The following is a 20,186-nucleotide window of genomic DNA, read 5'->3' as shown; positions in this document are numbered from 1 at the left end:
CTCTTCCTACCTTATCTCTGGGGAGGCTAAGGACCATGAATTAGGAAAACCAGGAACACCAGGGGAACTTGGAGAATCTTGGTGATTACTGGCGAGGGAATCTCTGATTAGAACAAAGCCGCTTCGGGTTGTGGGCCCTAACAAAGGTTTCTCCCTCTGCTTTGGTTTTGTGTCTGTAATCAGATGCCACGTTTTTTAGGGGAGCCTGCTTAAATTCAGGACAGGGCACGTTGTGTTTCTTTGTTCCCTGACCCCTGATGACCTTGATTATTGGAGCCTGTGACTAGGACCTGGGTCAGGTGGATCCTGAGGCAGAAAGGGCCTAGTGAGCACCAGGGAACTGCGTCAGCCTTTTCTGCGCAGGTGCCATCCGGATTGGTGGTAAAGCCATGGTCTGAACTAGCTTATAGGGTAGGAGGTGTGTGGGGGCGTGTCCGGAAGGCTGGCATAATCCATTGGGATTTGAGGAATTTGAAATTCAAAGCTCCAGTCAAAACAAAACAAACCTTGGTGTGTATGTGTGTCTGTTCTCAAAGAGGGCTTTAGTCTTTAATGGGGCCAATCTGTCCGTGGAGTTATTGGCTTTTAAGATAGTTGTCTCCAGAAGTATCACACACAGAGTTTGTGAAACCTGAAAGGGGACATAATGTAACTTGCTGTTCAGAGTTCTTTTTACCTGGTTCCTCCTTCCAAGTAGCTGCCTTGGAAATGTCCAAGTAAAGAATCATTGTCCTGCCTCCCAGTCGTCGCCACACTGTGCTGCTAGCCCAGGATATGTATGCTCAGGGGCCATGGCTCTGGTTCCAGACACCAGCTCAGGGGACTCAAGCCCATCACATCAGGATTCGGTTCTTGGTCCCCAGGCAGCCCTTTCTGTCATCTGAGGTTCTGTGTCTTAGTCGTACTGCCAAGAGGGGACCTGTGCTCCAAGAGAGAAGTCGCCCACTAGAAGTGCCTTTGGGTCCTTCCTTTTTCGGGGATGCTCCCTTTCTGCAGACTTCTGGCTGCAGTACCTTGGGATCCCTGCGTATCCCTCAGGGGATGCCCGCCTATGTCCTCTGTGACTGAACAAATGTTTACATCCTTGGGCATCTGGAACATGAGATATCGAGGCCATGGGCCCAAGCCTTGGTACTCTGTGTTCAGGAACCAAAGTCCCTGAGGTGTGTTCTCCTCTCATCCCAGGGGCCACGAGATTACACTGGTTACTGGACCTGCCTGTCCAGGGCCTTGAATTGACTCTGGACACGAAGAAGCAGCAGAACTGAGGATCCTACCCAAAGAGGGTAGCTATAAGGGCTAGGTACCAAATACCAAGCTAGAAACTCCCTTACAGTATACTAGTACCGGCCACACTGTGGGGCCTCACCTGTTGGCATCACCTTGTCCCCCTTTCTCTCTCTCTCTCCCTCTCTCCCCCTTTCTCCCCCTCTTTCTCTCCCCTCTCTCCCTCTCTCCTTTCTCTCATCTCTCTCCCTCTCTCTCTCCCCCTCTCCCTCCCTCTCCTCTCCTCCCCTTCTCTCTCTCCCCCTCTCCCTCTCCCTCTTTCTCTCCCCTCTCTCCCTCTCTCCTCTCTCCCTCTCTCTCCACTTTCTCCCCCCTCTCCACTCTCTCCCCCTCTCTCCTCTCTCTCTCTCCTCTCTCTCCCCCTCTCTCTCCTCTCTCTCCTCTCTCTCCTCTCTCTCCCTCTCCCCCCACTCTCCCCTGTCTCTCCCCTCTCTCCCTCCCTCTCTCCCTCTCCTCCTCTCCTCTCTCCCTCTGTCCCTCTCCTCTTTCCCTCTCTCCCCCGTGCCCCTCTCCTCTCTCTCCCCTTTCTCTCTTCTCTCTCCTCCTCTCTTCTCTCTCCCTCTCTCTCCCTCTCTCTCCCTCTTTCCCCCTCTCTTCTCTTTCTTTTCTCTCTCTCTCCTCTCTCTCTGTCTCTTGTTCTTGATTTTTTTTTGCCCCATCTTACCCCGCCCCCTTGTTCCTACTCTCCTAGACCCCCGAGGCTTCTCATGGTAGCTCTTTGATTGATTTCCCCATATTATTCCCATAAGGTGCTTGAGCCATGGCCCCTGGGCCATGATAAGGTACTAGGGCTCCAAAGAAGTGCTGCCCACTTTTCCCATGAGGCCCTCCTCTGTGGGACCCTTCTCCCATGAGGATCTGCCTTTTGTGCAACTGTCTTCCTGTGGTGACCTCTCTGTGTGGTCCAACTTGGCCTGGGTTTGTTAAGTGACTACACCCTGCGTACCTGGGTTGCTCAGCCTTGTTCTGAACTCCCAGAGGTATCGATAAGGCCATATGCTGTTGGGAGCAGTGAGACCCCAGATCCTGAATTTCTTGTTTTCCTCTGATCTGAGTGCCTACAGCTGCTCTGAGCACGAGACCTTCAGGAGTTCCTGATGGCAGGAGAGTGGTTTCTGGTGGGTTTGGCTGGGGTGTGGCTATCTCTATATAAGCTGCCCCTGAACACAATAAAGGGAGCATTCTTGGGGAATTCAAGGATGACTCGTGTCGCTGTCTCTCTGTCTGTGTATTTTAACCTCCAGCCCCTTGCCCGAAAGTTGCAAACTGGGTAATAGCGCACAGGGCGCAGACTGGGGGCACGGTGCGCGGCAATTGGAGGTCTCCACCGAGATATCGATATTGGCAATTGGAGGTCCTAGCTGAGATATCGCGAACTAGGGAATGCTGAGAGGTTGCCCTCAGAAGGTGAGGGTGAATTGGGGTATGTGTTAATCCTGACATCCTTCGCTCGGTTTGGCAGCAAGTGGAAGTCAACTGAGAAAGGGGTAAATGGACAGGGTTGTCCCCGGCCGGAGGGGGATGTATGTATTGGGAAATGATAGAATGTATATAGCTTAAAAAGATGTGTACAGATGTGTGATATGTGGATTGTGTTGTCTTTTGTGTTCTGGACTGGAGAAAGACATTTGATTCTAGGAACTGCTAAGAAAGGTATCTTGTGTGGGCCTTAGGGCACAGAAGCTCAGCACTACCACGACAAGGCCCGTTGGCCTGGACCTGTGCCGCACCGCGCCTCCACCTTCCAGCTCAGTGTGGAGGTGGAGCCTCCGCCTCTCCCCCGTTACCACGACCAGCGTCCGAGCAGGACTGGAAAATGACAGTAAATTGCAGTAAATACCCCTAAGAATGCAACGTACCCGCTCAGCAGGAAGTAGCCAGATTGATAACGCCCAAATTCCCTAAAAGATAATTTAAGTGGGGCCCCTTCAGTGGTGCCACGGGGGTATGGCAGCTGGGGTATGTTATTTAGGGGACTGCTGAAGGAGCGGTGGTTTCTGACTGCTCCTGGGGTCATGGCAAAGCCACTCCTAAAAGTCCCGAGTCTGAAATGGTGCACTTGAGGGGAAAAGGGTGTGTGGGAAATAGTATGAGGAACCAACAGTCTCTGGGATACTTGAATCTACCTGTCTTACAGACTTAAGTTGCTCTCTTGTGTTCCCTAAAAGCCAGTATTCTGAGGAGATGCTGTCACTCTCTCCTGAGTACAGGTTCAATAGAGTGCTGGCCAAAGTGAATCTAGGTGCAGTAGAGACCAAAAGGCTGTGTGGTCAGGAGGGTCTTCTGCTTCATAAAAAATTTAGGGGGGAGATGTTGGGAGCAGTGAGACCCCAGATCCTGAATTTTTTTTTTTTTTTTTTTTAATATTTATTCATTTATTTATTATGTATACAATATTCTGTCTGAGTGTATGCCTGAAGGCCAGAAGAGGGCGCCAGACCTCTTTACAGATGGTTGTGAGCCACCATGTGGTTGCTGGGAATTGAACTCAGGACCTTTGGAAGAACAGGCAATGCTCTTAACCACTGAGCCATCTCTCCAGCCCAGATCCTGAATTTCTTATAAACAACTTGTAATGAGACCCCAGATCCTGAATTTCTTATAAACAATTTGTAATTCCCCTGATCTGAGTGCCTACAGCTGCTCTGAGCACGAGACCTTCAGGAGTTCCTGATGGCAGGAGAGTGGTTTCTGGTGGGTTTGGCTGGGGCGTGGCTATCTCTATATAATCTGCCCCTGAACACAATAAAGGGGGCATTCTTGGGGAATTCAAGGATGACCCGTGTCGCTGTCTGTGTATTTTAACCTCCAGCCCCCTTGCCCGAAGCTCAGTAACTGGGTGCCAGCGCACAGAGCGCAGACACGGGGGCGCGGTGTGCGGCAATATGCCAGTATACATGTCAGTCCTATCTCATGTGGAAACTGAGGCAGAGAGGACCAGTCTATGAACTTGGTGGCACGAAGCGTGTCCTGTGTGCCAAAGGCTGAGGAGTTCCTTGGAGGTACATCTCTTCCAGGACCCTGACAGGGAAGGAACTAGAAAACAGAGTCCTGTCCCTACTGACTTGGCCACTCCCCAACTCAGGGGGGCTGGAGAGCTGTGATTCAGGACAGATGTCCTTCCCAGAGTCGTGTTGAGCTATTTAGGTGGACCCTGGGAGTGGATCGGGTGGACAACTTTAGGGTCAGAGGTCAGAAACAGGAAGATACACCCTGGTGTTGACATCCTGCCACCTGAGGACCCAGGCAGGCTCGTTTGTGGGTGCTCCGAGAAGGCTGTGTGACCATGCCTGCCTCTTGGGCTGTGAATCCCAGCTGTCTTGTGGCTGGATCCTGAGCGGCCATAGTTCTCTGCAGTTTGCGTGATACCTCTCCTGTCACCTACATAGGGAACATTGAACCTGGAAGCGTTCAGCCCAGGGCTTTCAGGTCCCATAACAAAGTATGAGGAGACCTTCTGAAATGGCAGGGTGCGCAGAGAGGACCAACAGGTGCTCCTCTACCAAGGGACCAGCCCTACTAAGGGGAGTAGACTTTCAGTCCTCAGTAGGCAATGTGAACAAATGGGCTGATGTTTCATTTTACACGAAATTACCTGTGCTGGGGATACACAGACTCTTGTGGGATGTGGACATGTGGGCAGAAAGAAAGTTTAGACAAAGTGTCTTTAGCCAAGGCCACAGATAGGGACTGGTGGTCATGGGAATGAGGTACCTGGTGCCTGCTTCCCAGAGCTGCATGCTTGGCTTCTGCCAATCCTCCTGAGACTGACCTGACTGTCTTCCACAGGAGATGGAAACCCCAGGGAAAACAGCCCATTCATCAATAATGTGGAGGTGGAAAGAGAGAGCTACTTCGAGGGGAAGAACATGGCACTTTTTGAGGTAATTTTGTTTTAGTTTCTACACAAAGAAGTGACTTTCATGTGGAAAAGTAAAGGAGCAGTCATCTCCCGCATCCTAAGCAAGGCATCCTCAGCCCTGATGACAGCAAGATGCTTCTGTCTGAGATCCTCTGAGATGATCTGTCCCTGATAAGTGAGCCTCAGCTTGGGCAAGTCCATTCCCTATAATTCCTGAAGCCTTGGGGAGTCTCTCAGAACCCCTCTGAATCCAGACCTGCCAAGTAGGTATCTCAGGGTGCACAGGTTTGGGGGCTTCCATGCATCTTGACGGTGGCTCTGAGGCTCCACATAGTCCTGGAGTAGAGGTATCTGCTGGGTCCGTTACCTGCTGCCCTAGGATGCTGATGAACCTGGTTCCTACCTCTCTGATGTTTTGTACCCATTAGGAAGAGATGGACAGCAACCCTATGGTGTCATCGCTGCTGAACAAACTGGCCAACTATACCAACCTGAGCCAGGGTGTGGTGGAGCATGAGGAAGATGAGGACAGCCGGAGGCGGGAGATCAAGGTACCGGTGCTGCCCTCTGTGTGGACAGCAGCCTTGAAACTTTCTGGTCAGAGAACACCCTTGCTGGGCTTCCACATCACACCTATTCTCCTTCATGGCCATGCTTCATCTTTCTGGTACTGTGTCTCAGTGGATACTTCCAATGCCCTGTGCTTCTGGGAGACCCACAGACCTGGGTGAGAAGAAACAAGGTCTTAGTGGTCCTGTGCAGACTGTCCTGCCCACTCTGAGTAGGTGTCTGTGGGGCCACAAACTCCAGGGAGTACAAGAGTGGCACTAAATCCTGCCTGAGATCTGGTGGTGTACTGACGTTCTGTCTCATTTGATTTATTATTTGGCTGTGTTGTGTGTGTGTGTGTGTGTGTGTGTGTGTGTGTGTGTGTGTGTGTGTGTGTGTGTGTGTTTTGAGACAGTCTCACTCTATAACCCAGGCTTCCCTGGAACTATGTTGCCCAAAGTTGGATTTGAACTCACAATCGTCCTTCTGACTCAGCTTCCAGGTATTGGGACTACAGATGTGTGCCACTATGTCTGGTTTAAAGCTGGCACTAAAGATTTTGACTTTTATTCCCTTTTTATTCTACCTCCCAAAGGCCCCTGTTTTCTCTGGAAGGAGGAGTCCAGTGCTGGTGAACACAAATGAAGGTGTTCATTCGTGTGACACCTGCCAAGTCAGGTGACAGCCAGCTCATATGCCCTCCACCTCTCCCTTCTGTGTCCACCCTGTGTGCCACATCCCGCTGTTTCCTGGGTGTTTCCCATGAGCCGGTGCCCAGCCTGACGGTGGCTCCAGGGAGGTCAGACCACAGAGTGGCCTTAGCTGCCTTCTTTCCCTCCTAGTGTGAGCCCAGCAGAGTTAGTACTGTGTTGCAGGTCTTCACGATGTTCAGTGCTTTTGAAACTGGTCGGATCTGGGGGCCTTGTGGTCTTTGGGGACAGGGTTAACAAGGGCATGAGCTGTCTTCCTGGCTTCCTCAGATGTATTCTCTGGTCCATGCCTCTTCCTGCCCCTTCCCAGGTCCTCTGATCAAAGTCACAGCTTTCCAGATTGCTGAATGAGGAGAATGTAGGGGCTGCATGTAGACGGAAGTTTCTGTACCACCCAGTCCCACAGTCATTTAGTCCCAGAGAAACACAGTCTTATGTTAATCATAAACTGGCCTGTTAGCTCAGGTTTATTATTAACTAGCTCTTACAACTTAAATTACCTCATGATTCTTATCTGCATTTAGCCATGTGGCTTGGTACCTTTTCTCAGTAAGGCATTCTCATCTTGCTTCCTCTACATCTGACTTGTGACAGGGTTTGCACCTTTCCTTTTCCCAGAATTCTCTTAGTCTGGTTGCCCTGCCTATACTTGGTGCCTGGCTGCCGGCCAATCAGCATTTTATTAAACTAATACGAGAGACAAATCTTTACAGTGTACCAGAGCATTTCCCACAGCAGCTGTGGAATAGGTTTCTCACTCAAGTGCTTTATTGGGGTTTTGCTTTTGTGCTCCCATCACTGCCTCATGGCCCTACAGGCTCTTGGACCTCAGAAACGCCAGGCCTTCCCTGTCCATCTGCCCATCTCTTTTGTCTGCTGGAATTTGTAACCAAGGAAAACCTGAATAGATACTGGTCTGACTGAATCTTAGAACTGACTGAGGGTCAACTCTGCTCAACTAAGGCACTGCTCAAATTGATCCCATAGTTTAGTTCTTATTACCCACGAGTGGAACCCAGTAGGCTTGGCTGCCATTCCCCACTCCCAGGGCTCCTTGTAAACAGAGCAGTCATGTTTGGAGAGATTATACTTAGTATATTTTACCCCAGCCCAACATATAGCAATTCTTTGGTCAGTGTTTCCCTTGGGGACATGGCTCCTGGACTGGGTTTCAGTTGGTAAAATATTCGGTCCTCAGCAGAGGTGCTTATCTTGGTTGGACGTGAACAGCTGCCCTACTTAGGGATCCATTGGGTGGACGGGACAGGAGTAGAGCCTGACTCTGGTGTCTCCTTTGATGTCACAGAAGCTTGTCCCCAGAGACAGGCATCACTTTTCATTGCTCTGTCCTCTGGGCTACAAACAGGTTCAATGTGTCTGAACAAAGCTAAGCATTCAGGGTTGGCCGTTCCCTTTAGAGGCATCTGGGACCCCAGGGCACTAGGATACTGGGGAGACAGCTAGCTCCTGAGCCTGTATCTCAGTGGGAGCTGAAGCGAAACCATGTGACCTGGGCAGCTGCTTGTGCACTTTCAAGCTGCCCAGTAATGGCCTGTTTACAAGTTGTTCTCTGCCATGCTTCTATGGGCTGTCTCTAATGTCCACCTCACACTGTGACCTTTAATTCTTCCTTTCTTCCTTTCTTTCTTTCTTTTTTCTTTCTTTCTTTCTTTCTTTCTTTCTTTCTTTCTTTCTTTCTTTCTTTCTCTTTCTTTCTATTTTGTTTTGCTTTTCAAGACAGAGTTTCTCTGTAGCTCTAACTGTCCTGGAACTTGCTTTGTAGACCAGGCTGGCCTTGAATTCACAGAGAACCACCTGTCTCTGCCTCCTGAGTGCTGGGATTAAAGGCGTTTGCTACCATCACTGCCCGGCTAATTCTTTAATTAAATTGTTTAATTTAACTGGGAAATCTAACAGATGCTTTGGAGAGAGGGCTCAGCAGGTAAGGGTGATTGCTGCCCTTCCAGAATTCCTGTGTTGGGCAATTCAGAACCACCGATAACTCCGTTCCCAAGGGATCTAGTGCCCTCTTCTGCCCTCCATGGGTGCTTGTACTCACATGCATGTACCAACACATGCGTACACGCACACAACATAATTAAAGATAAAAATATTTTTAAAAAGTTCAAAGGCATTTCTCCATCTGCCAGCTTGCAGAATTCAAGCCCACAAAGACTTCTGCCCCAGAATGCATGGTCCGCACCTCAAAGACAGGGAGGCCATGGGGTCAAGGCCTAGGTCTCCATCTTGTTATATCTTTCCCTTTAGTGTTGCCCGCTGCTGCCCACTGGCCCTGGGCTCAGGGCTAAGGCCTCCCGGCTTTCAAACCCAGAGCTTTCCACATATTCTCTATTTTCCTGTGAGACCTCTGGTCTCCAGTTGGTAGAGCTCAGACTGCCCTGCTCTGGGGTGGCTCTCTGGGACGGCCCTGTGCAGGCCTGAGCTGCCATCCTGTTCTCTCAGGTTTAAGTGGTCAGTTTGTTCTCCTTGGAGTCTGTTCTCTGGCTACGCACAACCATTCAGTACCACTCTTTAGCTGCTGGGCTCTCCCTGCCTGTTGTCAGGCTGTGTGACATCCTGTCAGGCTTCTATGTGAGCATCGCTCTGGGCTCTCCCTGCCTGATGTCAGGCTGTGTGACATCCTGTCAGGCTTCTGTGTGAGCATCACTCTGGGCTCTGTCTGTTGTCAGGCTGTGTGACAGACGTCCTGTCAGGCTTCTGTGTGAGCATTGCTCTGTAACAATCTTGTGATCATTACCCACAGGGAATGCGCCAAGCCAATCCTCCATGGTCATTCTGTGCTCACCTACACTGAGATGAGCCTCCTTTGTGTTGGGGTCTGGCTTCCGACCATTGTGTCCTCAGATCTTCAGTCTGTTCCCTGTTATGTTACTCGGAGACTCTTGAACTTTGCAGGCAGCCTTACCTGTTTCTAGCTCCTCCCTGGCCTCCCCTCTTTCATGCCTCACGCTTCCGGGATCCAAGGCTCAGGCCCCTAGCTTGGCTCACAGATCCGGCAGGGATCCTATCTTGCTGTTCAGACTTCCCCCTCGGAATCTTCTCCCTAGTAGGGAAGCAGACCAGGAGGCTTGTCCCTGTGCTCTGCCTCGTGTGATTTTCCTCACTTATGGCTCAGTGCCCTAGACAGCTGGGGTCAGCTCTAGGACCATGAATCTCATCTTATTTCTGACATGGGTTTTTGTCAGGCATCTTTGCTATCCTGTCTCTTCACCATGTTCCTCCTGGTTCCTCTATTCCTCTAAACCAAAGCATGGGTCGGGTTCGAGGCTGGTTTTAGTGGGTACAGACTGTGGGAGACCCCTGACATGTTTCTCTCTGTTCCAGGCCCCACGCATGGGCACCTTCATTGGCGTCTACTTGCCCTGCCTGCAGAATATCTTGGGTGTTATCCTTTTCCTGCGCCTGACCTGGATTGTGGGGGCAGCTGGTGTGCTGGAGTCCTTCCTCATCGTGTCCATGTGCTGTACTTGTGTGAGTGTTCTCAGCTGGTCCTGCGGCAGTTCCCGAGGAGCTGGGACTGGGGCCCTGGAAGATTCCTGTTGGGGAATCAGGCTTGCCTTGTAGGGTCCTCTATAGAAACAAGCTCCTGCAGAGAACTTGGGAAAGACGCTGGCCCATCTAGTTTGGCAAAGGCCAGGTTCCCCACTAGTCTGAGGACCTTATGTAGCTGTATTCTATAGCAGTGGCATTTCTACATCTGGGGACACCTGGGTTGAAGGCCGAGTCAGGGGCAGGTGCCTATCACTAGGCTGTGGCAAGACTACCCTGGAAGGACTGTGGGCATTTTTCAAGATCGCTGTTGTAGAGAAAGGGACACAGGTCCAGGCTGAGGACGGTGGAATGAACTCAGAGCTGACTCATCACTGCCTCTGTTATGTCTCCTTATTTCTAGTGACTTTTTTTTTTAATTTTACCTTTTATTGTTGCTCACAGTCTATTTACCTGCTTTCTCTTCTTCCCCTTTCTCTGGTGAAAGGTATAAATTTGTTTTAGTTAACTCAGGTGTCACTTGAAAGCACAAAGGTCCTTTCTGGAGGGAATTCAAATAATATGGTTGAATGGGAGTTCCTTTACCTCCTGGTCCAGGCCACCTGACCACTTGTTCCCTAATAGCTCCTACTGCTGTGCCTATCCCAGGCTACCTACTGCCCTTCGACTGGCCATTTCTTCTGTCCCCTGACTGGTCAGTTTCCCCAACTTGTTACTTCATGTGTCTGGTCCTGCCATAGCTCTCCCGAGGGCATGTGCCTGTGCTTCCTGACTGGTCATTCTGTGAGGCCACTTCAGGCCTGTCCTCTGGTCACTCTGTGTGGGCACTTCAGGCTGATACCGCTCTTTGTGAGGCTATTGACACCCCTGACACCCACAAATAAACTTTCTGGAGCAGAGGGTGGTTCCTGGAGGCAAGGCGGATACAAGGTGAGGTCCCCTATACCGTAGTGTTGGATTCACATCTAGATAAAGTGTCCCCTTGTGCCTCATGGGTTAGTAGAGACAAAATTGGGACTCCTTAGAGGTCAGGCACCTGAGTAAAGGTCAGCTTTCAGGGCTGTGTTGGGCAGGGTGTGGAGCCTGTATTTTCTTTTTCTTTTGGCAACATATTTGGGGTTTGGGTAGGGAAGGACCTGTCTTTCCTGATCATTTAGCACCTCCTTTGAGGTCAGAAGTCTGCAGCCTCAGGCTCAGCATGTTGGAGAATCTTGGGGCACACGTTTCCTGAAAGAGCTGTCTTTCTTTGCAGACAATGCTGACTGCCATCTCTATGAGTGCCATTGCGACCAACGGTGTAGTCCCAGGTGAGGATGCCAGTGCTTGTGTCTCTTGAGTTTATTGACCTTTTCACCGTGCAGGACGAGCTACGTGTGTAGGGTTGCTATCCCCTTCCCCAGACTCATGGTGACAATGACATTAACTGTTTGCATTAGGATAGCACTGGGGTATTGGGGCTGCCCATGAAGAGAAGCGAGTGGCCCTGTCCCCAGAGGCCCTGGTGTAAACCTCACTCCTGCCTATCCTCTGTTAGAGAGGACAGACACCATATCCTAGAGATGGACACAAACCTCAGTGGAGGGCAGGTCCTTCTGAAGCTATAACTCTTAAAACTAGCGGTGACAGCTCCACCAAGCACTACTTGTCATATGCATAAAAGAGTTGGCAGGCCTGTGCCAGTGTCTAACCATCTGAAGGCACAGTAGATTTTTCTGAAGACAAATGAGGTACTGGACCTGCTTGTTTCAGGTACTTCACATCACACCTTAGCTACCCAATGGACAGGGTAGACATGACTTCATTGCCCAAGGCTTCCTACTGGATCTATTTTGAAGGAAGACTAAAGCTGCTTGTCCCTTCCTGGGGACACTTCTTTTTGAATGAATGCTCTATGTTCATAGTGAATGGTACTTCCTGACCCGTGTTTTCCTTGGGCTATCTTTACAGCGGGTGGCTCATACTACATGATCTCCCGTTCGCTGGGACCTGAGTTTGGAGGGGCTGTAGGCCTCTGCTTCTATCTGGGCACAACGTTTGCAGGCGCCATGTACATCCTGGGTACCATCGAGATCTTCCTGGTGAGTTCGTCTGTGAAAGTCTTCCTTACCCAGGCACTTTGCCTGTGAGCCCTTTTGTACTCTTCCCTCTGACTGTCCTCTACCTTGCTGCTCTGGACATCTTGGCTCTCAATACTGCTCTCTGGTCTGAGGGTTTGGGTCCCTGATGGATGAGAACTCATAGTCTGTGCTGTCTTAGGAGCCATGGGCTTGTATAACTCTTGAAGGCAAAGCAGGCCTGCTCAGCCCTCGTCCTTACAGTCTTGCACTCAAAGGAATTCCCTGCATTGAGGTAGGACTTGTGCTCAGTGTCAGTGAGTTTTATAGCCTAAGTGTCTGTAGTGTGCCCCCCAGGTACGGTATAGTCAGCCTTGGAGACAGTATGTCTTCTGTGACCCTTGAAGATGAATGTTCCAGGTTGGAACAAGGCAATGGCTGAGGCTTGACCTATCTCACATCCCAGAAGCCTGGGGAATTTATTCTCTGTACCAGTTCTTTCCCAGTTGCTATGATGAACTATTACAAAAGCAACTTAAGGAAGGGTTTATCTTTCAGTTTAAGGATACTGTTCATCATGACCAGAAAATGGCTAGGGCAGGTGGTCAAAGCAGCTGGTCTCATTGTTTCTGCAGCTAGGAAGAAGACAGAGATGAATCTTAGTGTTCAGATAGCCTTTTCTTTTTATACAGTTCAAAATCCCAACTCAGGGACGGGGTTACCCACTTTTAGGATGGTATTCCACCATCCTAAAATTAAATTCCACCTTTAACTAAGATATCTCACTGGTATGGACAGAAGCTAATCTAATATGGATCACAGGTGTCCCCAGAGACTTTTCTCCTAGGTCATCTTAGATCCTGTCAATTGACAATTAATATTAACCATTACTATAACCATCTCCATAGAGTTGGCTCTTTTCTTTGGTACCCAGGTATCTCAGAGCCTACAGGGAAGACATCCCATGCTAAGAAAGGCTTCCTGATATATTCAAGTTTGGAAAGTCTGGGCTGGGACCTAAGAGTCCATGTTCCCCTATAGGTCTTGGGTTACAGACGAAGGGGATGCTCTAGATTGTCATGCCTATTCCTAGGGTCTGGTTGGTCTCTAAGGTAGAGCAGCTTGAAGGACACAGTACCTACTTGCTGGCTCTCTGGAGATGTTGGCTGGCATTAGTAAAGACAGAGGAGATGCCCTGGGTTCTTCTGAGGCAGTTGTCAGGAGTCCCTGACCCCTCACTACAAGGGTTCACCCCTGCCTGTGAGTAACCTGACCAAGTCAGGTCGGCCACTAAGAAGGTGACCAACCTCCTGTACTGCTGGTTTTAATCTGGCTTTGGCAGTTTGAGGGAACTGGACAGGGAATGACTTTGGACTGGCACCCTGGGTCCATCTTGGATGAAACACAGGATTCTGTCTCAGTACTCCCAGTGCCCTCAGTCCTAACAGGCTTTCTTTGTTAGTCTCTGTCAGGGAAGGAGCAGGCTTTCTTTGCTAGTGTCAGGGAAGGAGCCAGGGTGAGGTCAAGGCTGGACAAGTCCCTGGCCAGGACCTCCTTCTTCTCTGACCTGCCTTATTCCCGCAGACCTACATCTCTCCAAGTGCAGCCGTCTTCCAGGCAGAGTCAGCAGATGGTGAGGCAGCGGCACTGCTGAACAACATGCGTGTGTATGGCAGCTGCGCGCTGGCACTGATGGCAGTCGTGGTCTTCGTGGGTGTCAAATACGTCAACAAACTGGCGCTGGTCTTCTTAGCCTGTGTTGTGCTTTCCATCATGGCCATCTATGCTGGGGTCATCAAGACAGCTTTCGCCCCACCTGACATCCCGTGAGTCCCAGGCTGTTCAGGGGGGCCTTGATCTAATGCTGGGTTTATCTTGCAGTGTTTCTCCAGGGGCTGGGCCTGGACCTCCTGGTTTTCTCTCCTTTCAGACCCTCAGTTCTTTTCTAAGCAAGAGTATGGAGGTCATACTTGATAGTCACTCGTTCCTGGGCTTCAGTGTGGTTTTGAGAAACTTTGGAGTACGGGATGGTAACAGTGCCCATGCAGCTGGTTCTGGGTGCATCTATGAGAACCCATGCGGCTGGTTGTGGGTGAATATGAGAACCCATGCAGCTGCATCTATGAGAACTTGTGCAGCTGGTTCTGGGTGCATCTATGAGAACCCATGCAGCTGGCTCTGGGTGCGTCTATGAGAACAGGAAGCTAATGAAGGTTGTCCACACCTCAGGGTAGCCAGTGGCCCTCTGGATAATGTATTAGTCCTTTTTAGGTTGCTGTGAAAAGCAACATGATTACAAACAACCTATGGAAGAAAGAGTTTATTTTGGCCTACAGTTCTAGAGGGATAAGAGTCCATCCTGGCACGGAGACATAGCACGGACAATAGGAAACAGAGGGTGAGGTGGTTGTTTGGGCGTGGACTGACCAAAGCTGCCATGGTCCTTGATAGGGAATGCAGGAGCCAGGATGCAATGAAACCCCCAGAGCTGTGGGTTTGCCATCTTTGTGGAGGATATGACCACCTCCCTTCCAGAAAGAGTTGCCCCAGGCAGGAGGAAGGCAGCCCTGATCAAGCTCTATCCTCTCCCCGCTCCAGGGTCTGTCTGCTTGGGAACCGCACGCTGGCAAAACGCAGCTTTGAGACCTGTGCCAAAACGCAGGTTGTCAGCAACGGCACAGTGACCACTGCACTCTGGCGCCTCTTCTGCAATGGCTCTAGCCTGAGTGCCACCTGTGACGAGTACTTTATACAGAATAATGTCACTGAGATCCAGGGTATCCCTGGTGTGGCCAGCGGTGTCTTCCTGGGTAAGTGCTGGTGGGGAAGGCTGTGACCACTTCCCTGGGTTATTTGGGACTACTCTTAGGGTCCTGGTTCCTCTTGTATAGACAAATCCTTGGGGTCCTGTCCAGCCAAACTCTAGACTGAAATGGCCTTCTTCAGCTGCTACAAACCAGCTGGGTAAGGCCAGGCACTCAATCTTTGTTTGAGATACTCACTTTATAGCCCAGCATGGCCTGGAAATTGCAATGTATCCATGATTGGCCTAGAACCCTGATGACAAGGATGGATTGGTACCATCCCTGTCATCCCCTCCCACATGCTGGGATAACAAATAGGGGGCAGTTTCATCTTAGTGTGAAGGAACTGTTCCTGGAGAGTCTGAACACTCGGTCCTAGTATCTGCCCTCTGTGAGGCTGAGGTTCTGTGTGCTCCCCAGTGGTGTGGTGTGATGTCAGTAGGTAGCTGAGGGTTGTGTCTGGGTGAGGGATCCCTCACAGGGCCTCCTGGAATCTCTGAGGTAAGCCCTCCGGAGGAAGCAACTCCCAAGAGATCTCAAGGGAAGCATCAAGTGCACGGGGATGGCAGGCCAGTTTTGGAGAGGTCCCTATGGGGTGTTCACAGTTGGTGCAAGACTGCACTGGGCCAGGCTGGAATGCAGTGGAAAGTGAAGGCGGCCACATTTCTTGGATTATTGGAGGAACTAATACGATTACAGCTTTGCTGCCTTGCTGGTAGGTGCCCAGCAGGGAGGTCACTAAGACTGTGGGCAACTAGCTGTTTAAGAGCATGTAGGTGCTGTGTGCAAGGATCCCCTAGTGCTGAAACCTTGTGTTGAGGTTGGGGGGAGGTGGGAGGATTAGCTTCTTGCCCTTGGTCCTTTCAAGCTGAGTATCTTTGATTGAAATCAGAGCCACGGAAGAGCGAGAACCACCTGCTGTTGTGAGTGGTGAGGCCGGGCATACAGTCCCAGTGAGCATTCCCAGCAGAAGGTGGAGGAATCCTGTTAGGAGGTCTACTAGTCCAGCCTGTTCTCCTTACAGACAACTTGTGGAGCACATATTCGGACAAGGGGGCATTTGTGGAAAAGAAGGGCGTGTCCTCAGTACCCGTGTCTGAGGAGAGCCGGCCTGGCGCGTTGCCATACGTCCTCACGGACATCATGACCTACTTCACTATGCTAGTTGGCATCTACTTCCCCTCCGTAACAGGTGAGGCTCCCCGTCTCCCTGCCTCCCCTGCCTCTGTTTCTCTGTGTATTCTCCCCATGAATATCTTCCTTTGACTCTGTCTTTATGGCTGTTGCTGTCTCTGTCTAGTTTGTCTTTTAGTCCTCAGGGACCATCTTCCCAGCAAGCAGTGGTGGTATCGGCCTGTCTTTCCTGACCTACAGATGAGTTGTGCTGTGGGCGATACCTCTAGGCTTTCAGTCACTGTCACTCCTGTCTGTTCTGCAGGGATCATGGCAGGATCCAACCGCTCTGGGGACCTCAAAGACGCCCAGAAGTCCATCCCAACAGGGACCATTCTGGCCATCGTGACCACGTCTTTCATTTGTATCCTTAAAGGGGCCCTGCTGCCCTTGTTCAAGCCCTTCACTCACATTCTCATTGTGACCTTCTGTGGTGCACTTTCCAGGTTTAGGGCCTGACCACAGCCTGCCCTGCTTGTAGCTCTGGCAGCCCTATGTGATGTGCCATATTAAAACATGGCACCAGGATTCCTGTTCTCTTGTGATCGTATTTGGCACATGTCCCTCCAAAAACCCAAGTGAGAACTAAGGGTTATAATTCAGTGGTAGAGTGCTTATCTAACATGCACAAGGCCCTGGCATCATATATCCAGTAATATCAAAGGAGAAGAAATACAGCACACCATTGGATTGGTCTGGGACACTAGTTATACAGCCTTGGTTGGGTGTAGTGTGGTATGTGGCATAAACACTGATCACAGTTGCTTTTGTGAAACTGACATTCCAGGAGCCCAGTGTCCTTCCAGCAGGATGGTCTGGCCACCAACCAAGCACTTTTTGAGTACCCTGAGGTTGCATTCTCTTTAGAGAGGACAGTGTCCAAAGGACTGTGGAGGTGTGGGATACCACCGTGGGGACAGGGTATGGGGATATCTTACCAATAAGTCATCCTGGGTTCAGCCCCATGGGATAGGACCCACTGGCCAGTATGCATCTATCTGGAGCTTGGCCTAGGACTGACCACTCCTTAACTTCAGCTCAGATCTTTCCTGCATAGTGCTATTTGGGGCCTGCATCGAGGGTGTGGTCTTGCGAGATAAGTATGTTGGTTTTTTACTACATGAACTGACTCTAATTGGTATATTGTCTTTCCTGAGAGAGATTTCAGCTTTGAAACTCAGTTACCCTTGGCCTCACAATTGTGTATGAGCTAAAAGCTCTTATCCAGTCACACTGCCTCTTGCCTGACTAAAGCATTATGTGTCAGCCCCTTGAGCGGGGAGCCTAAAGACTACTCAGAAAAGTTGAGGCCTGATGAAGCTGGAGATGAGGAGTAGACAGGGGTGTGAGAATGAAAGAGATGGGACCTAGAGACCCCAGCCCCGCTGCTGGGTCAGTGGGACTTTAGTGTCGACTATGGTGGACCCTTCCTTCTTAATGGTACAAGTTTGTCAGAATCTCAGGGCTTCAGGGGGGTCTTACAAACTGTATGGTGAAGAAATATAGTTACCCCCAGACCTAAATATGACTGCTGCAGAAGTGGTAGTGGCCAACACCATCTTGGCTTAAGCCAGAGCTTTCTGTTCTGAGATGATTCCAGCAGAACGGTGTCAGACCACCAAAGCCCCTTCTGAGGGAAGCTGCCAAGCTGGTTGGGTCCTCCTACTTGGGTTGGGTTCTTTACCTCCCTTCTCCCTGAGCCCAGAGGTTCACACTCAAATAGAGGACAGAGATATTTTTTTTTTCCGTCTTCAGATCACTTTCTGGAAGTTCTACTGACCCCCTTCCCTGCTCACCCATAGGTTTGGGGAGGCCCTGCAAGGGAACCTGGTCATTGGCATGCTGGCCTGGCCATCCCCCTGGGTCATCGTCATTGGCTCCTTCTTCTCCACCTGTGGTGCTGGCCTACAGAGCCTGACTGGGGCCCCCCGCCTGCTGCAGGCCATCGCCCGCGATGGCATCATCCCTTTCCTGCAGGTGAGCTGCAGCAGATGGTGCTGGCTGCCCTGAGAAGAGCCTTGGAAGGCCCTGTTTGGGTGTGTAGGGTCCCTAAGAGTCCATCCTGCAGAGCTGAACCTATGGAATAAAGACAGGGGACATTCGTCCTGCTTTTGGACTCTATACTGGTCATCTCTCACACCAGCTACTTGGCTGAGGGTGCAGGGCAGAGGCCACCGAGCTCTCTGAAGTCTTTTTCCAGTGGGCCTTGTTTGTCCATGTGACCTATTGAGGCTGGACCAAGGACGGTCCCACTGAAGTTAACCAGGTATTGGTGTCCCTGAACCTGGCATCTGTAGCTGGGACTGCAGTTACCGGGGTGAACCTAGAGGTGCAGGATGTAATGAGATTCCTGGGACTATGACATCAAAGCATCCTAGCCCAATAACTTAAACCAAAAGAAGTTGTTTTCCAAAAATTCTGGAGGCTATAGAGTTCCAGTGAGGCCACTGACCACACAGAAGTGATCTGAAGATAGAAAAGAAAACCAAACAGAAAAGAAAACCAACAAGCAGGTGTGGCAGAACTGTCCCCTGAGCCTGTCTGTGTGGCTGTTTAGTTTTCTCTTGGGCCTGGCTTCTACAGCATAGTGACTTGTGCCGAAAGCTGGGTTTGCTTGAAAGTCTTGAACACCTCACTTGTCAAGGACAGTGCCTTGTCCACTTGTTCCACTCACCCGTGGTTGGGTGTTCTCTTGCCCCAGCCCACCTACCTCTCTCTCCATACTGCAGGTGTTTGGTCATGGAAAGGCCAATGGGGAGCCCACGTGGGCCCTGCTGCTCACGGCCCTCATCTGTGAGACGGGCATTCTCATCGCCTCCCTGGACAGTGTGGCCCCCATCCTGTCCATGTGAGTAGCCTAAAGGACACCAGGGTGGAGGGTGTGAGGACCTGGCTACTGTCCCTTCCTATGTGGACACAGGGTCAGGAATAAACATACAAAGCAGGCACAGAGGGCCAGGTGGTTGTGCTTTGGGTACACAGCTGTTGGTCCAGCCTATGCCAACGTGGTTTTACAGAGAGCTGCTGTGGTAGTGGCAATGGCTACTTTTCTGGTGTTTGGCCAGGGACAGTCAGGATGTGACCTGTTTCTCAGCTGCTGTGTGGAGGCCCCTAGAGGAGGCACCAGTGTGTGTGAACGGGGAAGGTCTCCCTGGAAGATGATGAGCAGTGTGTGGTGGGGCCCTGGCTGGATACCACAGTGCTGCTTTGGGGGCAGCCATCTTACTGTGCCTTCCGCTCCAGGTTCTTCCTCATGTGCTACATGTTCGTGAATCTGGCTTGTGCTGTCCAGACCCTGCTGCGCACACCCAACTGGCGCCCACGTTTCAAATTCTACCACTGGTAAGGCCTTCTGCATAGATGCCCTGAGGAACCCACAAACCTGAGCACATGCAGTCTGTTCTGGAGGCCCCCCTTGTTGCTGGGCTTAAAACTGTTTTTGTGGAAGGAGCCCCAGTGAATTCCGTGAGGTATTGGTCCTGTCCAGGTCTCTGAACTTTAAGGAAGGTCTGACTCGTAATTATACTCCTGGGTGCCCATGTGATTCTTGTGTCATTCTGGTCAAGTCGGAAAGGTGAAGATCTTAGGACTGCCAGTCTGCTTTGGGGGTGGGGTGCATAGAGCCCGTTCTGTGTTCTGCATTGGCTGGGGTGTCTTGTCCATCTCAGGAGGTAAACAGGCACTTGCTGTCCTCAAGTTGCCACAATCCTGGGCCACAGCAGGGTGCCTGGAAGGAATTTTATATTTCAGGGATGACTGAGTGACAGGCCTGACTGCCAAGGGTTGAGGCTGATGTGTTGTTACAAGGAAGGCTTTCATGATGGGGAAGGTGCGGTTTGTGAAGCAGTTTCAGGTGCCAGTTAGGGGCTGTACTGGCCTGGTCTGAGCTTCCTGTTCATTAGGACCCTCTCCTTCCTTGGGATGAGCCTCTGCCTTGCCCTGATGTTCATCTGCTCCTGGTACTATGCTCTCTTCGCCATGCTCATCGCTGGCTGCATCTACAAGTACATCGAATACCGCGGGTGAGTGGCAGCCTCTCGCATGGCTGTGACTTCCCCACAGTCCTCACGCTCACACGGAACCAGGGCTTGACCTGCGCCCGGCCTGGGGGCGCGAATTTGGGTGCTGTTGATGAGGTCTCAGAGGTTAGACACCCTGTGAGATTTGGGAGTACTGTGTCATCCTCTGACCCCAGCCAGGCTGACATGCTCAGGTATACACTGATTTCCTGCCCGGG

At 50.9% G+C, this 20,186-nt stretch overlaps 1 protein-coding gene across 1 annotated transcript in view; it reads left to right on the top strand.

The window, feature by feature from the left end:
• The window catches only part of Slc12a7 (solute carrier family 12 member 7), a 54,984-nt gene that overhangs the window by 17,520 nt on the left and 17,278 nt on the right, over positions 1-20,186 (top strand). Inside the window, exons 2-15 of the mRNA XM_057789813.1 lie at positions 5,077-5,171; positions 5,578-5,700; positions 9,754-9,900; positions 11,171-11,225; positions 11,866-11,996; positions 13,557-13,798; positions 14,571-14,782; positions 15,801-15,968; positions 16,215-16,313; positions 16,992-17,049; positions 17,752-17,926; positions 18,679-18,797; positions 19,193-19,291; positions 19,852-19,971. Coding sequence (XP_057645796.1) covers positions 5,077-5,171; positions 5,578-5,700; positions 9,754-9,900; positions 11,171-11,225; positions 11,866-11,996; positions 13,557-13,798; positions 14,571-14,782; positions 15,801-15,968; positions 16,215-16,313; positions 16,992-17,049; positions 17,752-17,926; positions 18,679-18,797; positions 19,193-19,291; positions 19,852-19,971 — 1,843 coding nt within the window. The remainder of the gene's footprint in view (positions 1-5,076; positions 5,172-5,577; positions 5,701-9,753; positions 9,901-11,170; positions 11,226-11,865; positions 11,997-13,556; positions 13,799-14,570; positions 14,783-15,800; positions 15,969-16,214; positions 16,314-16,991; positions 17,050-17,751; positions 17,927-18,678; positions 18,798-19,192; positions 19,292-19,851; positions 19,972-20,186) is intronic.

This window comes from Chionomys nivalis, chromosome 15 (genome assembly GCF_950005125.1).
Source record: "Chionomys nivalis chromosome 15, mChiNiv1.1, whole genome shotgun sequence".
In the NCBI taxonomy this organism is placed as follows: Eukaryota; Metazoa; Chordata; class Mammalia; order Rodentia; family Cricetidae; genus Chionomys; species Chionomys nivalis.
The sequence above is the reverse complement of the archived record's forward strand: the minus strand, read 5'-3'. Positions and strand labels throughout refer to the sequence as shown.